This window comes from Dama dama, chromosome 33 (genome assembly GCF_033118175.1).
Source record: "Dama dama isolate Ldn47 chromosome 33, ASM3311817v1, whole genome shotgun sequence".
Lineage (NCBI taxonomy): Eukaryota > Metazoa > Chordata > Mammalia > Artiodactyla > Cervidae > Dama > Dama dama.
The window spans coordinates 72,198,808-72,223,453 of NC_083713.1; the positions used below are offsets into that span (position 1 = coordinate 72,198,808).

The window sequence follows — 24,646 nt, forward strand, 5'->3', positions numbered from 1 at the left end:
CACTCAAATACTTTTTGAATTAAACTGTAAGAACAATAATTGGGAAATTAAAGCTATTAAAAATCAACTCTCGGTAACACTTTAAATATTCTTAAAGTGTTGACTCACTTGATTCCATAACGGTCTTAGGACATAAGTAAACATAGAGATAGATGACTGTCAGTTGTTTATAGTGTGGCCAGATTTAACCCCAAAAGTAAACAGAATTGATACTTGACAAACAATTCCATTTGTCAGTGAAGATAACGAACTTGGTAGATCATGTCGCTTTTTTGGTGAGGATCGTCTGTTTAAACTGAGTTAACCCATGGTTTCCATAACTATTTATCATACTTACTTTGTTAACATAACTATGAAATCTAAAGGGAGTGAGACAGGATGAAAAAGAGCCAAGGAATTACATGTTACAGTTTAACCTTGGATATGTGGCATGTCCATATTTGTTAAATTAGTGTGTTAAAATTTAGTTTATTGATGATTTTAGATCATCAATATATGTATGATTAGAATTATGCATTCATCAAGGAGATAGTCAAAGTAAATTGATGAGGTCATAGTTCACTTTTCTTCCTATGTAATCAGATGATCTGAGTTTGCTGTTTTTTAAGTTACTTACTTAAATGAGTTACTAACTCATTTTAGTTGAAACTATAGTGCATTTATAGAAAAGTTGCAAGAACAATATAAGTAATTATTTTTCTGGAATCATTTGAGAGTTGCAAGTATGATGTCCCATTTCCCTTGAATTTCCTACAGACAAGCATGTTCTCCTGCACAACTCAATATAGTCATCAAAGCCAGGAAGTTATTGTGACATTACCACCATCTAATCTTCCGACCCCATTCAAATTATGCCTTAAGAGTGTCATTTATAGCCAGAGGTTCACTGTTTACCAGTTGCTCCCCATTCCTCCTCCCCATAGCTCCTGGCAAATGCTAATCTTTCTGTTTTTGTGGATTTGCCCATTTTGAGACTTTCATAGAAGTGGAATCATGTAATTTGTGGCCTTTGAGTCTGAAAATGCACTTGGCATAATGTTTTCAAGGTTCATCCATATTGTAGCATATATCAGTATTTGATTCTTAACAGCTGAATAATATTCCACTGTATGGGTATACCACATTTTTATTCATTCACTGATACACATTTAGATTTATTCATTTTTGAATTTATAAATTACACAGCTGTGAACATTTGCACACAAGTTTTTGCACTCAGCATAACTCTTAAATTCTTTTGGATGTGCATCTAGGAGTGGAACTACTGGATTATAAGGTAACTTTATATATAAGTTTTTGAGGAACTGCTAAATTGTTTTCCATAGTGACTGTACCATTCTACATTCCCATCAGCAGTGTATAAGGCTTCCAATTTCCACATGTCCTCACCAACATGACATTCTCCCTTCTTTTTTTTTTTTAAAGTTCCTGTTTTTTCTTTTTTCAAAAAAATGTATTAATTTGGCGGTGTTGGGTCTTAGTTACGTCATGTGATGCAGGGACTCTCTACTTGTGGCATGTGGGCTCCAGAGCTGCTCCATAACTTGTGAGATCCTAGTTCCTTGACCAGAGGCTGAACCTGCATCCCCTGCATTGCAAGGCAGAACCACCAGTCAAGTCCCTCCCCTTCTTTTTGATTCTGATCATACCATTTGATATGAAGTGGTCTCATTGTAGTACTGATTTCACTTCTCTGATAGAAAAGATATGTGAGCATCTGTTCATGTACTTATTGATCATTTGTATATCTTTTTTGGTAAATGTCTGTTCAGATTTTTTATCCACTTGAAATTCAGTTATTTCCTTCTTACTGAGTTCTAAGAGTTAAACTATTACCTAGTCCATAGTCACAAACATTTATACATGTTTTCTTCTGTATCCATTTGGAGTTAATTTTGGTATAAGCTTTAAAGTAGGGGGTCAGAATTCATTCCTTTGCATGTGAATGCATGTGTATATCCAGTGATCCTAGAATCACTTGTTGAAAAGGTGGTTCTTTCCCCATTGAATGGTCTTGGCACACTTATTGAAAGTCAGTTGAGCATAGATATTTGGGTTTTTCCTGGGTTCTGAGTTCTGTTACTTTCATCTATATGTTGATTCTTAACGCCAGCACCACATTGTCTTCATGTGGTGAAGTAAGTTTCAAACTCACTTAATTTGTAGTAAGTTTGAAAATTGGGAAATGTGAGTCCTTCAATTTCATTCTTCTCTTTTAAGATTGTTTTGGCTGTTCTGGGTCACTCATGCTTCCATATACGTTTTGGATCAACTTGTCTATTTCTGCAAAGAGGGCAGTTGGGAGTTTTGATGAGAATTGCGCTAAATCTGTATATCTGTTTGGGAGATATTGTCATCTTAACAACGTTAAGTCTTACACATGAATTATGTTTTTATATTTCTTAAAGCAATGTTTTATAGTTTGTTTACACGTCTTTCATCTCCTTGGTTAAACTTACTCATAAACATTTTATTCCTTTGATATCATTGTAATATGTAATTTTCTTAATATCATTTTTAGATTTAGTGTGGATTCTAGTATATAGAATTCATTTTTGTATACGTTTCTTACAACTTAAAACCTTACTGAACTTGTTTATTAGTTTTTTTGTGTTTTATGTATAAGATCATGTAATCTGCAAAAAAAAGATAGTTTTAACGTCTTCATTTTTAATCTGAATGCCTTTTATTCCTTTTTCTTTTCACTTATCTCTTTCTTGCCTAAGTGCCCTGGCTTGAACATTTAGTAAAACGTTGAATAGAAGTGTTAAGGGTGGACTTTCCTGTCTTATTCTTGATCTTACGGGGAGTGTTCAGTATTTCACCATCAAATATGATGTTACCTGTGGGATTTTTCTAGATGCCCTTTATCATTTTATCATGAAACGGTGTTGAGTTTTGTTAAATGCTTTTTTTGCATCTGCTGAGAGGATCATATGGTGTATTTCCTGTATTCTGTTAATATGATACATTACATTGACCATATTTGATGGTTTGTTGAATCATCATTGCATTTCTGGGATAAATCTCACTCATGGTATAAAATTCTTTGTATATGTTGCTTGCTTTGATTTTGTTGAGGACTTTGATGTCCATATTCATAAGGGATATTGGTCTATAGTTTTTTTGTGGTTTTTTTCCCTTGTGATATCTTTGGTTTCCTCAGAATGAGTTGGAAAGTCTTCTTTCTTCTATTTTTTTGAGGCTCTCATGAAGGATTGGTATTAATTCTTACTTCAGCACTTGGTAGAATTCACCAGTGAAGCCATGGACTTTTCTAGAGCTTTTTGATTAGCACCTCAGTCTCTTTACTTGTTACAGGTGTATTCAGATTTTCTGTTTCTTCAGTTTTTAAACCAGGCAAATTTAGAGAGCCAGAGGTGGATTTACTGGATGAGAGGTTGGGATAATAGGAGTAAACCAGGATTATTCTGGCATACTAGAATTTGTTGTTGTTAAATTGCTAAGTCTTGTCCCACTCTTTGTGATCCCATGGACTGTAGCATGCTGGGTTTCCCTGTCCTTCACTATCTCCCAGAGTTTGCTGAAACTCATGTCCATTGAGTCAGTGATGCCATTCAATCATCTCATCTTCTGTTGTCCCCTTCTCCTTCTGCCCTCAGTCTTTCCCAGCATCAGGGTCATCCCCAATGAGTCGGCTCTTCACATCAGGTGGCCAAAGTATTAGAGCTTCAGCTTCAGCATTAAATCCTTGCAATGAATATTCTGGGTTGATTTCCTTTAGGATTGGCTGGTTTGATCTGCTTGCTGTCCAAGGGACTCTGAAGAGTCTTTCCCAGCACCACAATTTGAAAGCATCAATTTTTCAGCGCTCAGCCTTCTTTAGGGTCCATCCTTCACATCCATATGTGACTACTGGAAAAACCATAGCTTTGACTATGTGGACTCTTGTCAGCAAAGTGATGTCTCTGCTTTTTAATACACTGTCTAGGTTTGTCATAGCTTTCCTTCCAGGGAGCAAGCATCTTTCAATTTTGTGGCTGCAGTCACTGTCTGCAGTGATTTTTGAGCCCAAGAAAGTAAAATCTGTCCCTGTTTACACTTTTCCCCCATTTATTTGCCATGAAGTAATGGGACCAGATGTCATGGTCACGTTTTTTGAATGTTTAGTTTTAAGCCAGCCTTTTCACTATCCTCTTTCACCTTCAAGAGGCTCGTTAGTTCTCCTTCACTTTTTGCCATTAGGATGGTGTTATCTGTGTATCTGAAATTGTTGATATTTCTTCTGGCAATCTTGATTCCAGCTTGTGATTCATCCAGCCCAGCATTTCATGTGATGTATTCTGCATATAGACAAGGGAATGATATGTAGCCTTGACTCAACAAAGGTCTGTCTAGTCAAGGCTGTGGTTTTTCCAGTAGTCATGTATGGATGTGAGAGTTGGACTATAAAGTTGAGTGCGGAAGAATTGATGCTTTTGAACTGTGGTGTTGGAGAAGACTCTTGAGAGTCCCTTGGACTGCAAGGAGATCCAACCAGTCCATCCTAAAGGAGATCAGTCCTGGGTGTTCATTGGAAGGACTGATGCTGAAGCTGCAACTCCAGTACTTTGGCCACCTGATGGGAAGAACTGACTCATCTGAAAAGACCCTAATGCTGGGAGAGATTGAGGGCAGGAGGAGAAGGGGACGACAGAAGATGAGATGGTTGGATGGCATCATTGACTCAATGGACATGGGTTTGAGTAGACTCCGGCAGTTGGTGATGGATAGGGAGGTCTGGCATGCTGCAGTTCATGGGGTCGCAAAGAGCCAGACATGAGTGAGCAACTGAACTGAACATAATCAAAGGCTTTAGCAAAGTCAGTGAAGCAGAAACAGATGTTTTTTCTGGAATTCTCTTGCTTTCTTTGTGATCCAACAGATGTTGGCGGTTTGATCTCTGGTTCCTCTACCTTTCCTAAACCTATCTTGTATACCTGTTAAGTTCTTGGTTCACATACTACTGAGCTTAGCTTGAAGAGTTTTAAGCATAACCTTACTAGCATGCGAAATGAATGCCATTGTATTGTTGTTTGAACATTCATGGATCACATCTTTGTTGTGGCAAAAGAGCTTGTGTAACTCAATGAAGCTGTGAGCCATGCCATGCAGGGACACCCAGAATGGACATGTCATAGAGGAGACTTCAGACAAAATTAGCCCACTGGAGGAGGGAATGGCAAACCACTCCAATTTTCTTGTCGTGAGAACCCCATGAACAGTATGAAAGGGTGAAAAGATATTGACACTGGAAGATGAATTCCCCCAGGTCGGAAGGTTCCACTATGCTCCTGGGGAAAAGCAGAGGGCAATTACTAATAGCTCCAGAAAGAATGAAGTGTCTGGACCAATGCAGAAATGACACTCAGTTGTGGATGTATCTGGTTGTGAAAGTCCAGTGCTCTAAGGAACAATATTGCATACTAGGATATACGGTTACCCTTGTTTTAGTTGACTGCACAATACTGCCCCATCTTCTGTTTTCAAATGTAAACTTAATTTATTATCCTTTTATATAGTGTAATGATGATCTTAAACCTTAAGTTATGGTGATGAAGTCTGTGGATGCTTTCCCTAGAAAACAGCATGAACACATAACCTGATGTGCACATATATAGGTAATTCAGGTATGCCTGAAGCCCACCTGTGGACTCTTGTTTAGTAATTCTTTTTTAGTAAATAAATAACCTGTGTTTTAAAGAAAAACAGATGGTGGTATTCAGTTCCATGATTTTTCTTCAAGTTTTTATGATAATAGTCTGTTTGAAAATTTATTATCTTATATACTGTTGGTGAAACCTTGTTACTAAATCTCATTGTGTGACTCTACAAAAAAGTTTATGGTAATTTAATATTTTTTGATGAACAATTTAGGGAAACTTTCTTCCATGAAAATGACAGGATGTGTAAAGAGTTGCCTTATGACAGCAGAACTGCCAATATTGATGGTTTTAAAAAATGATAATTTGGTAATTTTATTGTACAATAGAACTTTCCAATGTGTAAGTAATATATCTTAAGCCAGGCAAGAAAGAATTATCCTTTTGATACCAAGTGGTTTTAGGTGAGTCCATTAAGAATTTGCCAAATTTTGGAAAAATAACAATTAATTGTTATTAATTTAATTAGTGGTAACAATTTGCCAGAGAACATGTATGATTTATTTTGACGGAATAATATTCAGTCTTGAAATGTCTACAGGAATCAGGAGAACAAAAGAGAAGGAAGATGTCATGCATATTAAAGAATGGGAGTTTTATTTACTTCTAAGAAGTATAGGTTTTCTCTTTTTTTGAATTGTGCTACATGCTTGATATGTTTTCACTTTTTTTAATTGAAAAAATTTTTTAAAAACATATTTTTTAATTGAGGGATAATTGCTTTATAGAATTTTTGTTGTTTTCTGTCAGACATCAGCAGGAATCAGCCACAGGTGTACGTATGTCCCCTCCCTCCCATCTCCCTCCCCATCCCACCCCTCTAGGTTGATACAGAGCCCCTGTTTGAGTTTCCCGAGAAATCCAGCAAATTCCCATTGGCTATTTTACATATAATAATGTAAGTTGCCATGTTTCTCTCTCTATAGATCTCACCCTCTCCTCCCTTCTCCACTTGTCCATAAGTCTGTTCTCTATGTCTGATTCTTCACTGCTGCCTTGCAAATAAATTGATTGGTGCCATCTTTCTAGATCCCATATATATGCATTAGTATACGATATTTAGCTTTCTCTTCTGACTTACTTCACTCTTTATAATAGGCTCTAGGTTCATTCACCTCATTCAGTTCAGATTAGTTCAGTTGCTCAAGTTATGTCCGACATTTTGTGACCCATTGGACTGTAGCACGCCAGGCCTCCCTGTCCATCACCAACTGCCGGAGCTTGCTCAAACTCATGTCCATCGATTCGGTGATGCCATCCAACCCTCTCATCCTCTGTTGTTCCCTTCACCTCCACCTTCAATCTTTGCCAGCATCAGGGTCTTTCCCAGTGAGTCAGTTCTTCCCATCAGGTGGCCAAAGGATTAGAATTTCAGCTTCAGCATCAGTCCTTTCCGTGAATATTTAGGACTTATTTCCTTTAGGATTGATTGGTTTGGTCTCCTTGCAGTCCAAGGGACTCTCAAGAGTCTTCTCCAACACCATAGCTCAAAGGCATCAATACTTCAGTGCTCAACTTTCTTTATTGTCCAGCCTTCACATCTGTACATGACTACTGGAAAAACCATAGCTTTGACTAGATAGACCTTTGCTGGCAAAGTAATGTGTCTGCTTTTTAATATGCTGTCTAGGTTGGTTATAGCTTTTCTTCCAAGGAGCAAGTGTCTTTTAATTTCATGGCTATAGTCACCATCTGCAGTGATTTTTGGAGCCCAGAAAAATAAAGTCTGTCACTGTTTCCATTGTTTCCTCATCTATTTGCCATGAAGTAATGGGACCGGACACTATGATCTTAGTTTTGTAAATGTTGAGTTTTAAGCCAACTTTTTCACTTTGCTTTCTCTTTCATCAAGAGTCTCCTAAGTTCTTCTTTGCTTTCTTCCATAAGGGTGGTGTCACCTATACATCTGCAGTTATTGGTATTTCTCCCAGCAATCTTGATTCCAGCTTGTGCTTCATCCAGCCCAGCATTTCGCATGATATACTCTACATATAAGTTAAACAGGCAGGGTGACAATGTACAGCCTTGACATACTCCTTTCCCTCTTGGAACCAGTTTGTTGTTCCATGTCCATTTCTAACTGATCACGGTGATGTGATCACCAACCTAGAGTCAGACATTCTGGAATGTGAAGTCAAGTGGGCCTTAGGAGGCATCACTACAAACAAAGCTACTGGAGGTGATGGAATTCCAGTTGAGCTATTTCAAATCCTAAAAGATAATGCTGTGAAAGTGCTGCACTCAGTATGCCAGCAAATTTGGAAAAACCAGCAGTGGCCACAGGACTGGAAAAGGTCAGTTTTCATTTTAGTCCCAAAGAAAGGCAATGCCAAAGAATGCTCAAACTACTGCACAATTGCACTCATCTCACACGCTTGTAAAGTAGTGCTCAAAATTCTCCAAGCCAGGCTTCAACAGTATGTGAACTGTGAATTTCCAGATGTTCAAGCTGGATTAAGAAAAGGCTGAGGAACCAGAGATCAAATTGCCAACATCAGTTGGATCATCAAAAAAGCAAGAGAGTTCTATAAAAACATCTATTTCTGCTTTATTGACTGTGCTAAAGCCTTTGACTGTGTGGACCACAACAAACTCTGGAAAATTCTGAAAGAGATGGGAATACCAGACCACCTGACCTGCCTCATGAGAAATCTGTATGGAGGTCAAGAAGCAATAGTTAGAACTGAGCATGGAAAAACCGACTTGTTCCATATAGGAAAAGGAGTACATCAAGGCTGTATATTGTCACCCTGCTTATTTAACTTACATGCAGAGTACCTCCTGTGATATGCTGGGCTGGAGGAAGCACAAGCTGGAATCAAGATTGCTGGGAGAAATATCAATAACCTCAGATATGCTGATGGCACCACCCCTATGGCAGAGAGTGAAGAGGAACTAAACAGCCTCTTGATGAAGGTGAAAGAGGGGAGTGAAAAATTTGACTTAAAACTCAACATTCAGAAAACTAAGATCATGGCATCTGGTCCCATCACTTCATGGCAAATAGAAGGGGCAACAGTGGAAACAGTGGCAGACTTTGTTTTTTCAGGCTCCAAAATCACTGTACATTGTGATTGCAGCCATGAAATTAAAAGAGACTTGCTCCTTGGAAGAAAAGTTATGGCCAATCGAGACAGCATATTAAAAAGCAGAGACGTTACTTTGCCAGAAAAGATCTATCTAGTCAAAGCTACGGTTTTTCCAGTAGTCATGTATGGATGTGAGGGTTTGACTATAAGGAAAGCTGAGCACTGAAGAATTGATGTTTTTGAACTCTGGTGTTGGAGAGGACTCTTGAGAGTCCCTTGGACTCCAGGAAGATCAAACCAGTCTATCCTAAAGAAAATCAGTCTTGAATATTCATTGGAAGGACTGATGCTGAAGCTGAAACTCCAATCCTTTGGCCACCTGATGGGAAGAACTGACTCATTGGAAAAGACCCTGATGCTGGGAAACTTTGAAGGCAAGAGGAGAAGGGATGACAGAGGATGAGATGGTTGGATGACATCACCAACTCAATGGACATGAGTTTGAGTAAACTCTGGGAGTTGGTGATGGACAGCGAGGCCTGGCGTGTTGCAATCCATGGGGTCGCAAAGAGTTGGACACGACTGAGGGACTGAACTGAACTGTTATTCCATGTCCAGTTCTAACTGTTGCTTCTTGACTTACATACAGATTTCTCAGGAGGCAGTTAAGGCGGTCTGGTATTCCCATCTCTTGAAGAATTTTCCACAGTTTGTTGTGATCCACATAGTCAAAGGCTTTGACGTCGTCAATAAAGCAGAAGTAGATGTTTTTCTGGAACTCTCTTGCTTTTTCAGTGATCTAACAGATGTTGGCAATTCTAATTCACCTCCTAAGAACTTTTTCCTTTTTATTGACATGTTTTCTTTTCCCATTTTTTGATAGATTGAGAGACAGGAAAAGACCAACACGTTGATGAACTGTAGCTGACATGTAGCTGTCTGTTGATTTGTAGAGGAATTGTGGTGAAATAGGGAGCATAGCACTTTTCCCTCAAAAAAGGAATTGGAGGGGCAGATACCACCTATGTCTAGCCATTTGTTGCCAAATAACCTTGCTGGATCTTCAGGTATTAATATTTTAAGAGAAGTTAGAGATCTATATTTTTAGGATAAATCTTTCAGTTTTAAAAAAACATGGGTTAAATTTTAAAAAGCAATGTGACTGATGAAAGAAATCAAAAAAGGGCTAAATAAATGGAGAGGCATACTGTATGCATGGCTTAGAAGACTCGGCAAAGTAATCAGTTCTTCCCTAGTTGATATTCAAGTTTAATGCCATTTGTGTCAAAATTCAGAAAATCCTTTGTAGATACAGACAAAATTATTTTAAAACTTACATGAAAAGGCACAGTATCTAGAATACCTAAAAACCAATTTTGAAAAAGAAAAATAGTGGGAGGTATTCCTCTATTTAGCTTCAAGATGTATCAGTTCAGTTCAGTTGCTCAGTCGTATCTGACTCTTTGCGACCCCATGAATCGCATCACACCAGGCCTCCCTGTCCATCACCAACTCCTGGAGTTTACTCAAACTCAAGTTCATCGAGTCAGTGATGACATCCAGCCATCTCATCCTCTGTTGTCCCCTTCTCCTCCTGCCCCCAATCCCTCCCAGCATCAGGGTCTTTTCCAATGAGTCAACTCCTCACATGAGGTGGCCAAAGTATTGGAGTTTCAGTTTCAGCATCAGTCCTTCCAATGAACACTCAGGACTGATCTCCTTTAGGATGGACTGGTTGGATCTCCTTGCAGTCCAAGGGACTCTCAAGAGTCTTCTCCAACACCACAGTTCAAAAACATCAATTCTTGGTGCTCAGCTTTCTTCACAGTCCAACTCTCACATCCATACATGACCACTGGAAAAACAGTAGCTTTGACTAGACGGACTTTTGTTGGCAAAGTAATGTCTCTGCTTTTTAATATGCTGTCTAGGTTGGTCATAACTTTCCTTCCAAGGAGTAAGCATCTTTTAATTTCATGGCTGCAGTCACCATCTGCAGTGATTTTGGAGCCCAAAAAAATAAAGTCTGACATTTTCCCCACCGTTTCCCCATCTATTTCCCATGACGTATAACTATTGTAAATAGGACTGTGTGGTATTGGCAGAACCACAGACAAATAGATGAATGGAACAGAATAGGGAGCTGTGCATGAGTGTGGCCGGCCAACTGATTTTTGGCAAGACACCCAGTGTAATTCAGTCAGAGACGGGTAGTCTTAATAGTTGTGCTGGAGCAATCGGATATCAAAAAAATATGAACCCTGACCTAAACCGTATACCTGTACAGAAATTAATTCAAAAATAATGTATATTAGTATAAGATGTAAAGCTATTTTAAACTTTATGAGAACCTCTTTGAGACCTGGGGCTTGAAGAAGAGTTATTAGGCATGATACCAAAAACATGATCATTTTTAATCAACAAAGTGGATTTTATAAAAATTAAAACATTTTGCTTTTCCGCAAAGAGGATATATACAGATGGCAAATAAACACACAAAAATGTCTTCAGCATCCCTTGTCATCAGGGAAATGTAAAGTCGACCTTGGTGAGATGTCATCAGTATATATCTCTGAGTACAGCTAAAATAAAAGATTATGATAACTCTAAATTCTTATGAAGATGTGGAGAAACTGGATCTTTCAAACATTGGTTTTGGGAGTGGTACAGCCAGTATGAAAAATAGTCTGCGAACTTCTTAAAAAGATAAACTTACATATGACTCAGCAGTTGTGTGTATGGTCATTTATTTCAGAGAAATGAAGATTTATTTCTTCACAAAAACTTGTGCATGATTGTTCATGACAGCTTTATTAGCAATAGCAAAAAACTTGAAAAAGCCAGTGTCCTACAGTAAGTTAATGATTAAAGAAACTGTGACACATTCATACCTTGGAATACTACTCAGCAATAGAAAACAAAAATCTGTTGACACACACAACTTGTATGGATTTCAAGGACATTTTGTGGAGTAAAAACAGTCATTCTCCAAAGGTTACATACCGTTTACTTTTGTGTGTGTAACAGTCTCAAGAAAATTAGAGATCAGGTTAATGGTTGCTGAGGTGTAGGGATGTTGGAGGTAGGAGTAGATGTGTCTGTAGAGTAGAAGCATGAGGGAGCTGTTGGTGGTAATGGAATATATCTTTATCTTGATTGTGGTATCAGGTCAGGAACTGAGATGTGTGATAAAGTGACATAGAACTGTATATGCACGCTGTGCAGTGTCTGACTTTAGTGTTGTACTGTAGTTATGTAAGCTGGAAGCCTTGGGGGAGAAAGGGGAAGATAACAGGACCTCTTGTTATTATAATTGCAGCTTCCTGTGAACATTTCAGTAAAAGAATGTGAAAAATATAGCGTGAAGCAAACAAAACATGTCTCAGCAAAGATTTAATCCTCTGATCTGTCTTATATGTTTGTGACCTCTGGTTGATGAAGTTTTTCAAACTTCATATTTGGAGCTTGGAATTTTAACTGGCCCAATCAAGGTTTTAAAGAAGAATGAATTACATAGATTGTAGACATTTATGTTTAGGAACGGGAAACATGGGTAGTAGGTTTCTTAATACTTGGGAAACAAGGAGAACACCACATCAGTAGTTATTTTTTGCCTTTTTCTTAAATCAATTTAAGTTTTGGTTTGTTTATATATATAACTTCACTTGGTCTCTGTGTAAAAATCCTAAGTAAAACAGCAGCATACTATGTTTATTATTATGTATTATTTATATGTATTATTATATTTAATATAACATTTTCTAATGTATGTATATTTAATATACATTATATGTATTTCTAGGACCTCCCTGGTAGCTCAGACGGTAAAGTGTCTGCTCATGTATTATTTATACTGTTAAAAGTATATACTATTGAATAAAATAAAATACACTATTAAAAGTATGAACAGTACATAATGATCAGGTGGAGTGAATTTTCAGAAATGTAAAGATGATTTAGTATTAGTTGGTATAATTCATCATGCATGGTATATCGTGGGATTGGTTCCTGTGTTTGCTGTAAGACGTTGCTACTTTGTTGCTCAGTTGATGCTGGGTTTTGGCCATTGTGCTTGCTCTTGGTGGTAGAATGTGAGTTTGTGTGATGTGTACCACTTCTGAGCAGACACCTGACACTTCGTTTATGCTCACCTCCTTCTATCATATATTTAAGTGAAACTGCATTTAAAAAAGACGGACACTCAAGTATCAACCACAAAAGAAAGAGAAGGAACTCAGTGAGTTGAAGTTTAAGGCATTTAGTTTACACAACGCTCAGTGCAAATGGAAATGGAGGTGCTTGGTCCAAAGTTCAGAGCTGGAGAACGCTTGACTGGGGGACCACCGGGGCGGGGGGTGGTGTTCCACAAGTGCACCCCTGGAGGCTGCGGCAGTGGATCCCTCCATGGTGGATCTCCGATCACTGAGCCAAGGGAAGAGGCAGTTCTTGTTCGGGGTTAGAATGCAGCTCTTTCAAGCACCGCAGACGTTGTGTGGTAAGCTCTGTCTGGCCTGCAGATGCTTGCTCATCTGCAAGGTCGGGCAGATAATACTCTTCTCTCAAATTCTTATCAGATGGTTTTGGTGGCCCGTGAAGCCCCTTCTTCTTGGCACCAGAGTGCCTTGAATAAACCTCATGGACTTTGACCTGTGTGGGATTGACCTTCCTTCTGTCTGTGCTGTGGGTCTAGCCTAGCTTTGGCAGGTGTGCCCATCTCCAGGGATGGTGGTAGAAGTTGGGCAGGTAGGTGGCCCGCCTGTGAGAACAGACCTGTGGTTGCTCGAGGGCTCTACTCCCTTTATGTGCAGAGTTTGGATGATTTAAATACAACAAACAACTTCAATAGAGAAACAATAGACACATTCCTACTGAAGACAACATGCCTGCATGCTTAGTCGTGTCCAACTCTTGGAGCTCCGTGGACTGTAGCCCACCAGGCTCCCTTGTCCATGAGATTTCCAGGCAAGAATACTGGAGCAAATTGCCATTTCCTTCTCCAGGAGATCTTCCCAACCCAGGAATCTAACCTGTGTCTCCTGCATTGCAAGTGGATTCTTTCCCCACTGAGCCATCAGGAAAGCCCCTATTAAAGACAGGCAGGTGACAAAGACACCCCTTATTACCACTGCTATTAAATTATTTTAATAGAAGTAACAGCAAATGCAGTTGTAAACATTATAAACTTGGGAAAGGAGAAGGTGAAATGATCACTGTTGGCAGCTGATTGGATGGGATTGTTACTGAGAGCTTAATAAAATTCAGTGAAGTAGTGGGGAGTGAAAAATACATAGAAATAACCTATATGTTTAAGTATGCATGTTTATTCTATATTGTAAGAAACACACACACAGAGGCACATATATTTGCTAAACAAGGAGGAACTGTTTTTGTTAAAATAAGTATATTTCTGAAATAGATTAGGTGCTCTTATTTCCATAGAGTGGATGTGTAATCTGGTTAACTCAATTACATTTCCATTACAAATTTGACTTTCAAGATTCCTAAGAAGGCATACTAATAATACACAGAAAGGTATTGTGGGAAATATATTTTAATGGCTCTTTCAAGCCTGCATTTGGAATTTCTTATAATACAGAACTTTAAAAAAAAGAATTTTATTTATTTATTTTTGGCTCTGCTGGGTCTTGCTTGCTGTGTTGGCTTTTCTCTAGTTGCTGTGAGCCAGGCTGCTCTCTGTTTCGCAGGCTTCTCACTCCAGCGGCGTCCTTGTGGAGCACCGGTTGTAGGGCTTGCGGGCTTCAGTAGTTGCAGCACGAGGCCTCAGTAGCTGCGGTGACCAGGCTCTAACTCCATGTTCAGTAGTTGCAGCATACAGACTTGGGTGCTGTGTGGCCTGTGGGATGTTCCCAGATCAGGGGTCAAAACCATGTCTCTTGTATTGGCAGGCGGATTCTTTATGACTGAGCTACCAGGGAAGCCCAGCACAGACTTTTAACACCAGAAGAGTAATCCCCCAGGTAGAATTTATGATGGAATCTAAAGTAAATTGAAGTGTTTTCAGTTAGATTGATCTTCTGTTTTCATGGCATTGATTTTTAACATTTGTTAATTGGTTAAAGTGTTAAAATTTGTTTTAAAGTAATAATTTAATGTAGAGCATGAGCCAGGAGAAATATTTTTTGCAGGGGCAGTTTGGAAAGATGGCTTACATTTCTCTACCGCCAGCTTTTTGCCCTTTGAGCAGAAGTAGCGGTGTATCTACTGCTAGCTATGTAGATGTTAGAAGTCAGGCATCATTCATTTGAAGAACTGTAGGGCCTGGGGTGAGGGTGTAGGTATGGTAGTGTTTTGGAAGCTTTCTAGGTGACTCTCTGTTTGGTTTATCTATGGCTGTTATGCTTGTGATTACATATTATTTATTTTTTAAGATACACAAGTAAATAATTGTTCTTTTGTTCCTAGCTCAATAGGATGGAAATAAGTGTAGCTTCCCATATTCTTTGAATTCTAAGTTTACCTACCACACTTTAGGAAATTAGGCGATTTATTTTGTTTTTAATGCACATGAGGAAGAAGAGCCACATTAGCTTCACTCTGTGCATCCAGAAGTCTATATCTGCATGTTCTCACCTTTATCTTCTGCTGTAATTTAACTCAACCCCTAAAGACCTTGATTCAAAGAAAATACTATCAGTGCCTGTCTCTGAGCTCTGAATTTTCCAGTCCCAGGGCTTGGAATGTGGAGGAGATGAAAGAAAACAGACTTGAGAATATGCAAACATGAACTCAGACCTTCCCCAGAGCACCACCAGGAACTCCCCCAGTTGCTGAATCTCACTTTAGAATGTGCTTGATGCTTTATCTGAGTTTTGGGTTGCGTCAAGGGAGTGCAGAGTGTAGACGCTATTAGATGCACACAGAAAGACTGAAATGCTTACTTGGAAGAAAACTCTGAGCCTTCGTCTCACCAGGAGAATTGTATGTTTAATGTGCTTCTTAGACTTTTAGGGCACAAATTAGAGATTACAGGTTTGCTTTTGAGACTAGCCGTAAATGTTCTTAAACTGGAAAAATTCTGTTACAACCGTTCAAGAAAGACTAGGTTGTTCTTGAAGTAGTGTTGGTCTAGCTTCTGTTAATGGTTCCTTCTCAGTATCCCTTACAATTTATTCTGTCAAAATTTGTATTTAGCCTGTTGATTTCCAGTCCATTGTTAATGTCTTTACTCTTTACTAACACACAGGTTTTTTTTTTTTCCTTTGAAGAAACTTGAGGGAATCAGAAACCAGTAATCTTGGGAGGTGGGGGAGTGCATATGGTGATAGAAATTGGTATTGCAGGGGTTGGAGGGACCGTTGACTGTACAACTTTTAATATTACCAAAAAATTAACCTTATAAATATATACAATATTAAAGTAAGGGGGGCCTAATTGTTGAGTAAAAATGTGCTTGTTGTAGAATAAGTTGAAAATATAAGAAAATACAAAGAAAAATTATAGTCAACAATCTCAACCATCTAGGTGTAACATCTCCTAGGTTGCTTCTGTCTGAAAGAAAAGCCGTGTTTATATGTACAGTGTTGGCTCAGTCGCTCAGTCGTGTCCAGCTCTTTGTGACTCTGTGGACCGTAGCCCGCCAGGCTCCTCTGTCCGTGGGATTTTACAGGCAGGAATACTGGTGTGGGGTGCCGTTTCCCCCTCCAGGGGGTCTTCCCGAGCCAAGGATCAAACAGGTTCTTTACCACTAAGCACCTGGGAAGCCCATATACGGTGGACCCATGACCAGTGTTAGGGTTTGGGACGCAGCTGAAAATCAGTGTATAACGTTCATAGTCTTCTCTGTGTCCAGGGTTCAGGATCTGTGAGTTCAGCCCACCAAGGATTGTATGGTACTGTGGTGCGTATCTAATGAAGAAACTCCACATATGAGTGGACCCATGAAAAGTCAGCTCCTTGTTGTTTAAGGATAACCTGTACAAATTTGTACATTTTGACAAAACAATTTATAATGTGTTGTTATTTGAATGAAAGCAAAATAATTAATAAAAACTAAAATTTTTTAATTTTATAGATTATTAACTATTTTGCTTTCATTCTTTTTCACTGCTGCATAGTTCTACCATGTTGAAATACTTGATTTCACCAGTTCACTATTGTTGGATATACAGATTGTCCTACTTTTCTTTGATTATAATTCCTTGTGAGTTAAACCATCCATAATGATTACTGGATGCAGAATTGCTGAGTCAAAGTCACAGTTTTTTTTAACTTTTTAATTTGCACTGGGGTATCGCCAATAACAATGTTGTAGTATTGTCAGGTGAACAGAGAAGGGACTCAGCCACCCACATACATGAATCCATTCTCACCAGACTCCGCTCCCACCCAGGCTGCCACATGACAGTGAGCAGAGTTCCCTGTGCCATACAGTAGGTCCCTGCTGGTGATCCATTTTGAATATAGCTGTATTTACATGTCCGTCCCAGACTCCCTAACTGTCCCTTCTCCCCATCCTTGCCCCCTCCCCCCATCACAAGTTAGTTCTCTACGTCTGTGTTTTGTAAGTAAGTTCATTTGTGTCTTTTCTATTTAGGTTCCACATATGAGGGATGTCATATATTTCTCTTTTCTCTGTCTCTGACTTAACGTCACTCCCTATAACAGTCTCAGGTCCATCCAGCCACATAGTTATTTTTAAGGCATAATCAGATTGCCTCCCAGAAGGTGTGTGCTTATTTGTGCTCATTACGTGTATGAGCATCTCCGTCACTGTGGCTGCACGACATGCCCCGTTGACCGGCCAGTCACTTTCGAATTCATTGCAGTATAATAGATGGGACCTGAAGATAGGCAACTCCCAGATTCCTGGTTGTGGGGAGAAAACAATATAGGGCATGCAAGTAAAATTGATCTCATACCCAATATGTGATTGTCATTAGGCTGTAGTGGGTATTTTGCACAATTTAAGTCTAGAGTATTTGAATATTAGGTTCCTGCACTTAGCCATGATGGGTGAACTTTTCACTGTCCTAGTTGAACTCTTCTCAGCTGATAGATTGAATTGTATTCTGCCTGCTGCTGGCCAAGCATTATAATGGAACGATGTATAAAACTGAACATTTGCTAGATTAAAATATTCCTAAAAATGGATGTCCAACTGAATTTATTGAAAGATGAGAGATGGTTGACTAAGTAACTTGCACACTTGAATCCAGAGAAGATATTGCACCATATTTAACTGCCTTTCGAAATGTTTACTGACCGTCTTGTGTCGACGTGCAGAGGTACTTTGCTGGCACACTAGTGGTTCTGTGAATTTCACTTTTGGATCTTGGCAGAGAAGGGGGAGAAGAGGCTAGGCAAATAGTTGGCAAGAGAAGCAAATAGTTACAAGTCTGTTAACAATGAAGTCTTGTTTGCCCATGCTTGGCCTGTCTGCAGTTCTGAGACTGGATTCTGTAGCTCTGTGAACTGTTATCACAAGAGCACTCCTTTGGTTTAGGGTGCTTGGGACTGTAGCATACTGAAGAGAACACAGTCATGTATATCTTACTGGGATGAGTATATCCTGTCCCTGTTAGTATACAGGCATTAATTGTAGGAAGTGGGCTAGGAATGGTTTATCAGTGCAAGTCTCTGGAATTGCTTCTTAAATCTGTTTGTGTTTTCTGCGTTTCAGAGTGAAAAGGTTACAGAAATCAAGACTGTTACTTTTTTTTGGTAAAGCAAAGGAGCAAAGACTGCTTGTTTAATAGGGTCTTGGTTGTGAGAAAGATCTAATTTTATAGTGTAAGCTTTTGCAAAGACTACTACTTTAGTAGTATCTATTTCTAATAAGTGAAATTGTTATTTCATCTTACTTGGGGTTATGATCTGTTAATAAATCTCATAGTTTTATTACAAAAGTGAACTGAGAATTAGAAAATGATGATATATACTTCTAATTTTAGCAGTTTTGAAAGGGTCCTCTTTTTTGGGAACAGTGAGAAAAACTGAGGGCAAAATTAAAAATACCGTCTTTATTACTAAGAGCACATGAAATGTTTTTAAGAAGTCATGTATCTGATTGTAGGTCTGTCTTTTGTTCATATGTGTCCTATGTTTCTGTGTTATGGGTAGGTAGATTAGCATTCACCTGCACCCCAATTTTTAGTCTCACTGCTGTTTTTCTCTAGTGAAATACTTCCTTCAACAAAAGCATGATGAAAATTAACTTCTAGTAATTAAAATGTTAAATTCTCTCTCGGCTTAACAGCGAACTTTTTGTTTTTGTTTTCAGCATTGGTTGGATGGTACAAAAAGCATCAAAAAACAAGTAAAAAGTAAGTGTTGAAAAATTTTTGAAAAAAAATTGGAAACTGAATTATATATAATTGCATATTAGAAACTGGTTTCTCATAGTTGGGACATAAATCCTGTTTCTGATGAGTTTCTTAGCATCTCCATTTTTGTAAAAATAATTTCAATCTGACATATTGACACACCCCTTTAATTATATAGGGTTGATGGTAATCTAGATTCATGTGGTTTGTTTGTTTGTAGTTTGTTTCTAGGACAAAGGCTTGCAGTTTGGAAATGAGATTGAGTTCCCATGAGATACTTAACTTCTGTGTAGTCGTTAGTTACACTGAAATTTTTCTGTTTGGTATCTGCCCTGCTTTAGAAAGTATTTTGAGACTTTAAGGCTGTAACTTTTTTTGTTTTGTTATTAAGACTGATGAAAAGAAGTTATTCACATAAAATGTTAGTATTATTCCTAGCGGTAGGGAAAAATAGCAGTGTCCAGTCCATAGTGCATCATGTTTTCTGTAGTGCCAGATTTTAGGGCACCTCAACTCTTTTTACAGAATCATGGGGCCTCTGATAATATAGAGGTCGGTGAAGTGGTGAAGTGAACTGGAGAGAGTGTGAGTGAACTCGCCACGTTCAGTTGAGACAGGTGTTCTCTCTGCTCTCAAGAAGCACGGCTCGGCAGCTGTGGAGGGCTGCTGGCGGACACGGCCAGGACTTTTAATTTGGCATATTTGGCCCTAAACTTCCGGAAATCATCTGGAGCTGTCTGTTCGTGGGAGGACAGGTGACGTGACAGTGCTGCATGGTGGTTGGGACGTTTAAAAAGTCTGCTGATTGTGTTAGGCTGAAGCCTACAGTGTAACCTCCATTATTGCTGCAATAGTCTAGTCTCTTCTGTCCACTTCAGTAGATTTTTGACAAGTTTACTGACTGAAAATCCTTACTATTTAAATAGCTGTATTGAAAAAATTACCCCCCCCCCCTTTTCTTTTAATGGCAGTTGGTTCACCCTATTGTCTGCATCTTCGAGTTAAGTTTTATTCCTCAGAACCAAATAACCTTCGTGAAGAGCTGACCCGGTAAGACCACTATCTAGAGTTACATACAAGAGTCAAGTTTCAGGTAGACTAGCTAAAGATGTTGGAAGATTACCTCAATAATTCTTTCAGTTTTACAGACAGCTTATGAAATGGATACTTTGTCCTGGTAACAGGAGACCTGACAAGTGAATTTCATTTTGAGACAGTGTTTTTTAAGTGTAGGATATTTTCCTTTATTTACCAATTTTCAAAATAAACAGTTGGTTTTATAACATCCTGCAAAAGTAACTAGTGAGTTCTGAAGTTTCACTGTCAACTCATGAATAACGGGGCTATCGTGTTTTAATATATTACCTTTTTATGTTTATTAATATTCAAAATTATCTATTTTTCGCCACTGAGAGTTATTTCAAGTTGGCTCCTGACTTTCTTTATTGACATACCATTGAGTAATGAAAATATTGAATCCTGATTTCTCTTGAATGGTCTTAAATAACTTTAGATAAGTTACAGAAGCTTATTTTTATTTTGTTTTGCCTTAGTATTTATCCACTGAGTCTATATTGCATTTCTGTGACTCATGCACATGTCCTACTTTTATTAAGTAAAAAATTGAGTTCCTGAATCCCTGTAGAAGGGTTTCCTCTTGAATATTCTCCTGATGGATAAGAGCATAGCTGTCATCTGTGTACATGTAGCTGTATCCTTTTACTTACGAGGCGGCTGTGTTGTCAGATCACAGAGTTCATTCTCACAAATTTGCTTTAAACCTTGTCTTTTGAGAGTGTCCTGAACTCCAGTGCATCCTTCTGGTGCTGAATGCCTCTTGTTTCATATTCTTTTTCCTTTATAGACTTTATTGTGGGTAAAGTTTTGTAATTAATAATGTTTCTTCTCAAATTAGAAGGGCAGGATTATTTTTCACGGTAGATTGTTCTGTTTAGTAAAATTTGTGCCTTTTATTTTTCTTAGGTATTTATTTGTTCTTCAGTTAAAGCAAGATATTCTCAGTGGAAAGTGAGTATTAGTTTAAGGTAAACCATGTTTTCTTGAGTAGTTGAAAAAATAAGTTCATAGTTAAATATGAAAAAGAAGCAGTCAACATAAAGTATGTCTTATTTCCATTTATCATAAAACAGAGGTTGTGACATTGGCTCATTTAACACATTTATGTTTTGGTCTCAGATTAGAGTGTCCCTTTGATACAGCGGTTCAGTTGGCAGCTTATAACTTGCAAGGTAAGCAGTTTTTATGTTCACTGTTAAGAGTGAAGCATAATTCTTCTTTGTGTGTGTTTGAAGCCTCTCAGAAGATTCATAGTGACATGCCAGAAGAGAAACACCTGTGTTTGTGTAATCTTGCATCAGTATCCAGCTCTGACTCCCTTGTTTCAGAGCATTGCCTTCTTTTCCTTCCATTTATTTGCTACCTTTCTGTCCAATAGTATTTTCAAGCAGAATTTGCAGTCTACTTGATAATTCAATACATGATATGGTTGGACCCTCAGCAGATTTTTTCTTTTTATGAAGAATGCAAGATGTATGAGTAAATTGTTGCTGTGGCCACCTGGCTTGCTTTCGTCTTATTCTTAAGAATAAGTCCATGGAGAGAAATACTTAGCGTGTATTTAGAAGTTCTTGATGGTTATTGTAAGAACTTTTTTTAAAGTGTTTTCCAGTCAATGAGATTAATGAAAAACTTACCCTTTTGTACCTTGTTACACTGATCAAATATTTGTTAAACTTAGGCATTTTTCTTCTGAAAAATTTGACATTTTAGGAAAATAATAATTTGCCTTTGTTCACAAAATGGAAAGAAACATTTTGGCTGGAGTATCTGTATATACTAGAATAAAAATAATACACAATAATTAAGACATTAATAATTTTATGCTTTTTTTGGATGATTCTGTATTATCCCCAGCCTCTCTAAATCAGTAGTATTTATTTTCCATTGTATGGCTAATAGACTAAATTTTCATGTTTTATGGTAAACCTAATCTGCTGATTTTGTACTTCTATTTTGGAAAGCATATGTTTCTGTTGATAGAGTAATTGGTGACTGAAAGAAATTTCTGTACTTCAGAAATGTGCTGCTAATGTAAATTGTAGTCTGTCTACAGACTGAAACTTGTTTCCTCTTCTGCTGGAATGTTGAATGGATACTATTTGGAAGTGCTGTACCTTTAGAACTGTAATGATCACAGTGCATAATTGCACGCATCTTTTTTTGAAAGCACATTTTTAATGTTCTACTAATTGCTGTGTGAGAATTCTGAAACTCTCGGATCTATAGAAAAGCTGTCATTTTCAATATCTGTGTTCCATCACTTATTGCTTCATACATTCTGTGTCTCATTTTGTAAGTTTCATGGCAGCCAAAGTTTATACTTCTTGAAAATGATCTTTGTGCATTTTTGTGTATTTAACAGAACACTTAAAGTAATGCTCACTAAATATTTACTGTCTGATTCATGCATATAGCTCTGTTATATTATCTCTTAACCCTATTTATATTTTTTCCCTAAATAAAATCTCTTTCTTACTTTCTCTTTTATCCATGGTTACCATTTTTTTTGGGCGGGAGACAGGAAAGTAGGATTTACTGGTGGACACGAGTAAGGAGGGGACAGTGCCAGGGCGCTCATGAATGCAAGGCCCACCATTCTTCCAGGGGGCCACAATTAGGGATGTATTTGACCCTACAGCTATCTGGGATGAGCTGTATTTTTGAATTCATCCATATTAAACTTAGTAAATACCCCTTCTTGGAGATGTGGATCTTTTAGAAGCCAAGAAACTTGAACTTGCCTCTCAGTAGGGCCTCAATCACAAGCTCCGTGTTCTGCAGCTTGACATTATGACTTAGCCAATGTGGACCCTAGCCTCTGTGTCCTGGGCTTTCCAAAGGTACCCTGCATGCCTGTCTGGAGCTTATCAGCTCTGGTGCAGGACAGCATGGTGCAAGGGATGGAGCCCACTCAGATGTGAAAACCATCTTTGCCACAGCTTTTCACCATGTACTTATTGGCACAAATACGGGCAGCCTTCAGGGCTTCAGAGGAGAGCTGCTCATACTCATCTGACACTATGGCTGCAGAGTGGGCGTGGTGCAGTTGTATTTGTGATTCCTCGAAACTTCATACTGTGTCTTATGCATCTCATTGTCCTGTGTCTAATAGGTCACCAAATCCTACGGATTATTAAGGTCCTTAAGAGTAAATTAACTGAAGTATTACTCACTCTTCATAAAATTAGCTCCTTGCTTCTTGTTTATGACTTTTTTTTTTTTTTTGCCCACACCTTGTGGCATGTGAAACTTCCCCAACCAAGGATCAAACCTGTGCCCCCTGCAGTGGAAGTATGGAGTCTTTAAGGCCCACCACAGAAGCCCTCATATATGGTTTTCTGTTTTATCAGAATAATCTTTATCAGTTTTATCACACACTCAAGTTTAGTTTTTCTCCACCGTTTTAGTATATATCCTGAACAGCATTATGTAGCCGATTTAGTTTGGGGCTTTTAAAGAACTTGTGTTCTACTTGTGGTTGCCCCGAGGGGACGAATGGGAGGAAGGGATAGTAAGGGAGTTTGGGATCCATGTACACACTGCTATATTTAAAATGAAAAACCAACAAGGATCTACTGAATGACACACGGAACTCTGCTCAGTGTTAGGTGGCAGCCTAGAGGCGGAGGAGTCTGGGGGAGAATGGATACATGTGTACGTATGGCTGAGTCACTGCTGTCTGCCAGAAACTAGCACCGCATTGTTAATCGGCTGTACTCCAATATAAAATAAAAAGTTACAAAGAAAAAACAAACTTATGTTCCAGGCAGAAGAGCAAGTTCTTTAGCAGTGAAGTGGGAGTGAGAATATTTTCCAAGGTTGCTGTGAAGTTAAATGACAGTATGTCTGCAATATGACTGTTGTGTAAAGTAGATGCTTAGTAAACAGTTATTACCATTTTTATGATTATCTCAAAGTAGGACTCATGTACTTTTTCTCTCCATGGCCGAATTTTTTTTATCAAAATGGAAGTGTTTTAATTTAATATAAGTAAAATATTTTTTAAAGGAAGACTTTCTAAAGAACAGAAAATGAGAATCATCATTTTCCCTCCATCCCCAAACCCAGTTCAGAGGTAACCGCAGATGGGCGCATAAATCCGTCTGCACCATCCAGTAACTTTTCTTTTTTATTTCTTTGGGATAATAACTTAGACTTCCAGGGGGATTTCTCTGTGGAAGGCGAAAAGAGATTTTCAAAAGCTAAGCATCGTACAGTGTGACTCAGTTAGGAGTAAGACATTTAATTGAAAATATACTACTAGGCACAATTACATGATTTGTGCATACAGACAGATAAGTCACAAGTCTAAGGTGGATTTATTTTTGGTAATGGTCTGGGTGTTATGAATGCCTTGTAGTTTAAGAAAGTCTAATCTTCTATTAATAAGTGGTTTTGAAGAAGGATTCAGCAGGAAGTAAACTTACCAACAAAACGTAACCTTGTGAAACTTAACATTTGTAGCTGAACTTGGAGACTACGACCTTGCCGAGCACAGTCCTGAACTTGTGTCTGAGTTCAGGTTTGTGCCTGTTCAGACAGAAGAAATGGAGCTCGCTATATTTGAGAAATGGAAAGAATACAGGTACTT

At 38.3% G+C, this 24,646-nt stretch overlaps 1 protein-coding gene across 8 annotated transcripts in view; it reads left to right on the plus strand.

Annotated features, from left to right (window-relative positions):
- The window catches only part of EPB41L5 (erythrocyte membrane protein band 4.1 like 5), a 155,654-nt gene that overhangs the window by 29,773 nt on the left and 101,235 nt on the right, over nucleotides 1–24,646 (plus strand). For all 8 annotated transcript variants that reach the window (XM_061135566.1, XM_061135569.1, XM_061135567.1 and 5 more), the window contains exons 4-8: nucleotides 18,933–18,975; nucleotides 19,947–20,025; nucleotides 20,959–21,003; nucleotides 21,172–21,224; nucleotides 24,520–24,640. In XM_061135566.1, coding sequence (XP_060991549.1) covers nucleotides 18,933–18,975; nucleotides 19,947–20,025; nucleotides 20,959–21,003; nucleotides 21,172–21,224; nucleotides 24,520–24,640 — 341 coding nt within the window. The remainder of the gene's footprint in view (nucleotides 1–18,932; nucleotides 18,976–19,946; nucleotides 20,026–20,958; nucleotides 21,004–21,171; nucleotides 21,225–24,519; nucleotides 24,641–24,646) is intronic.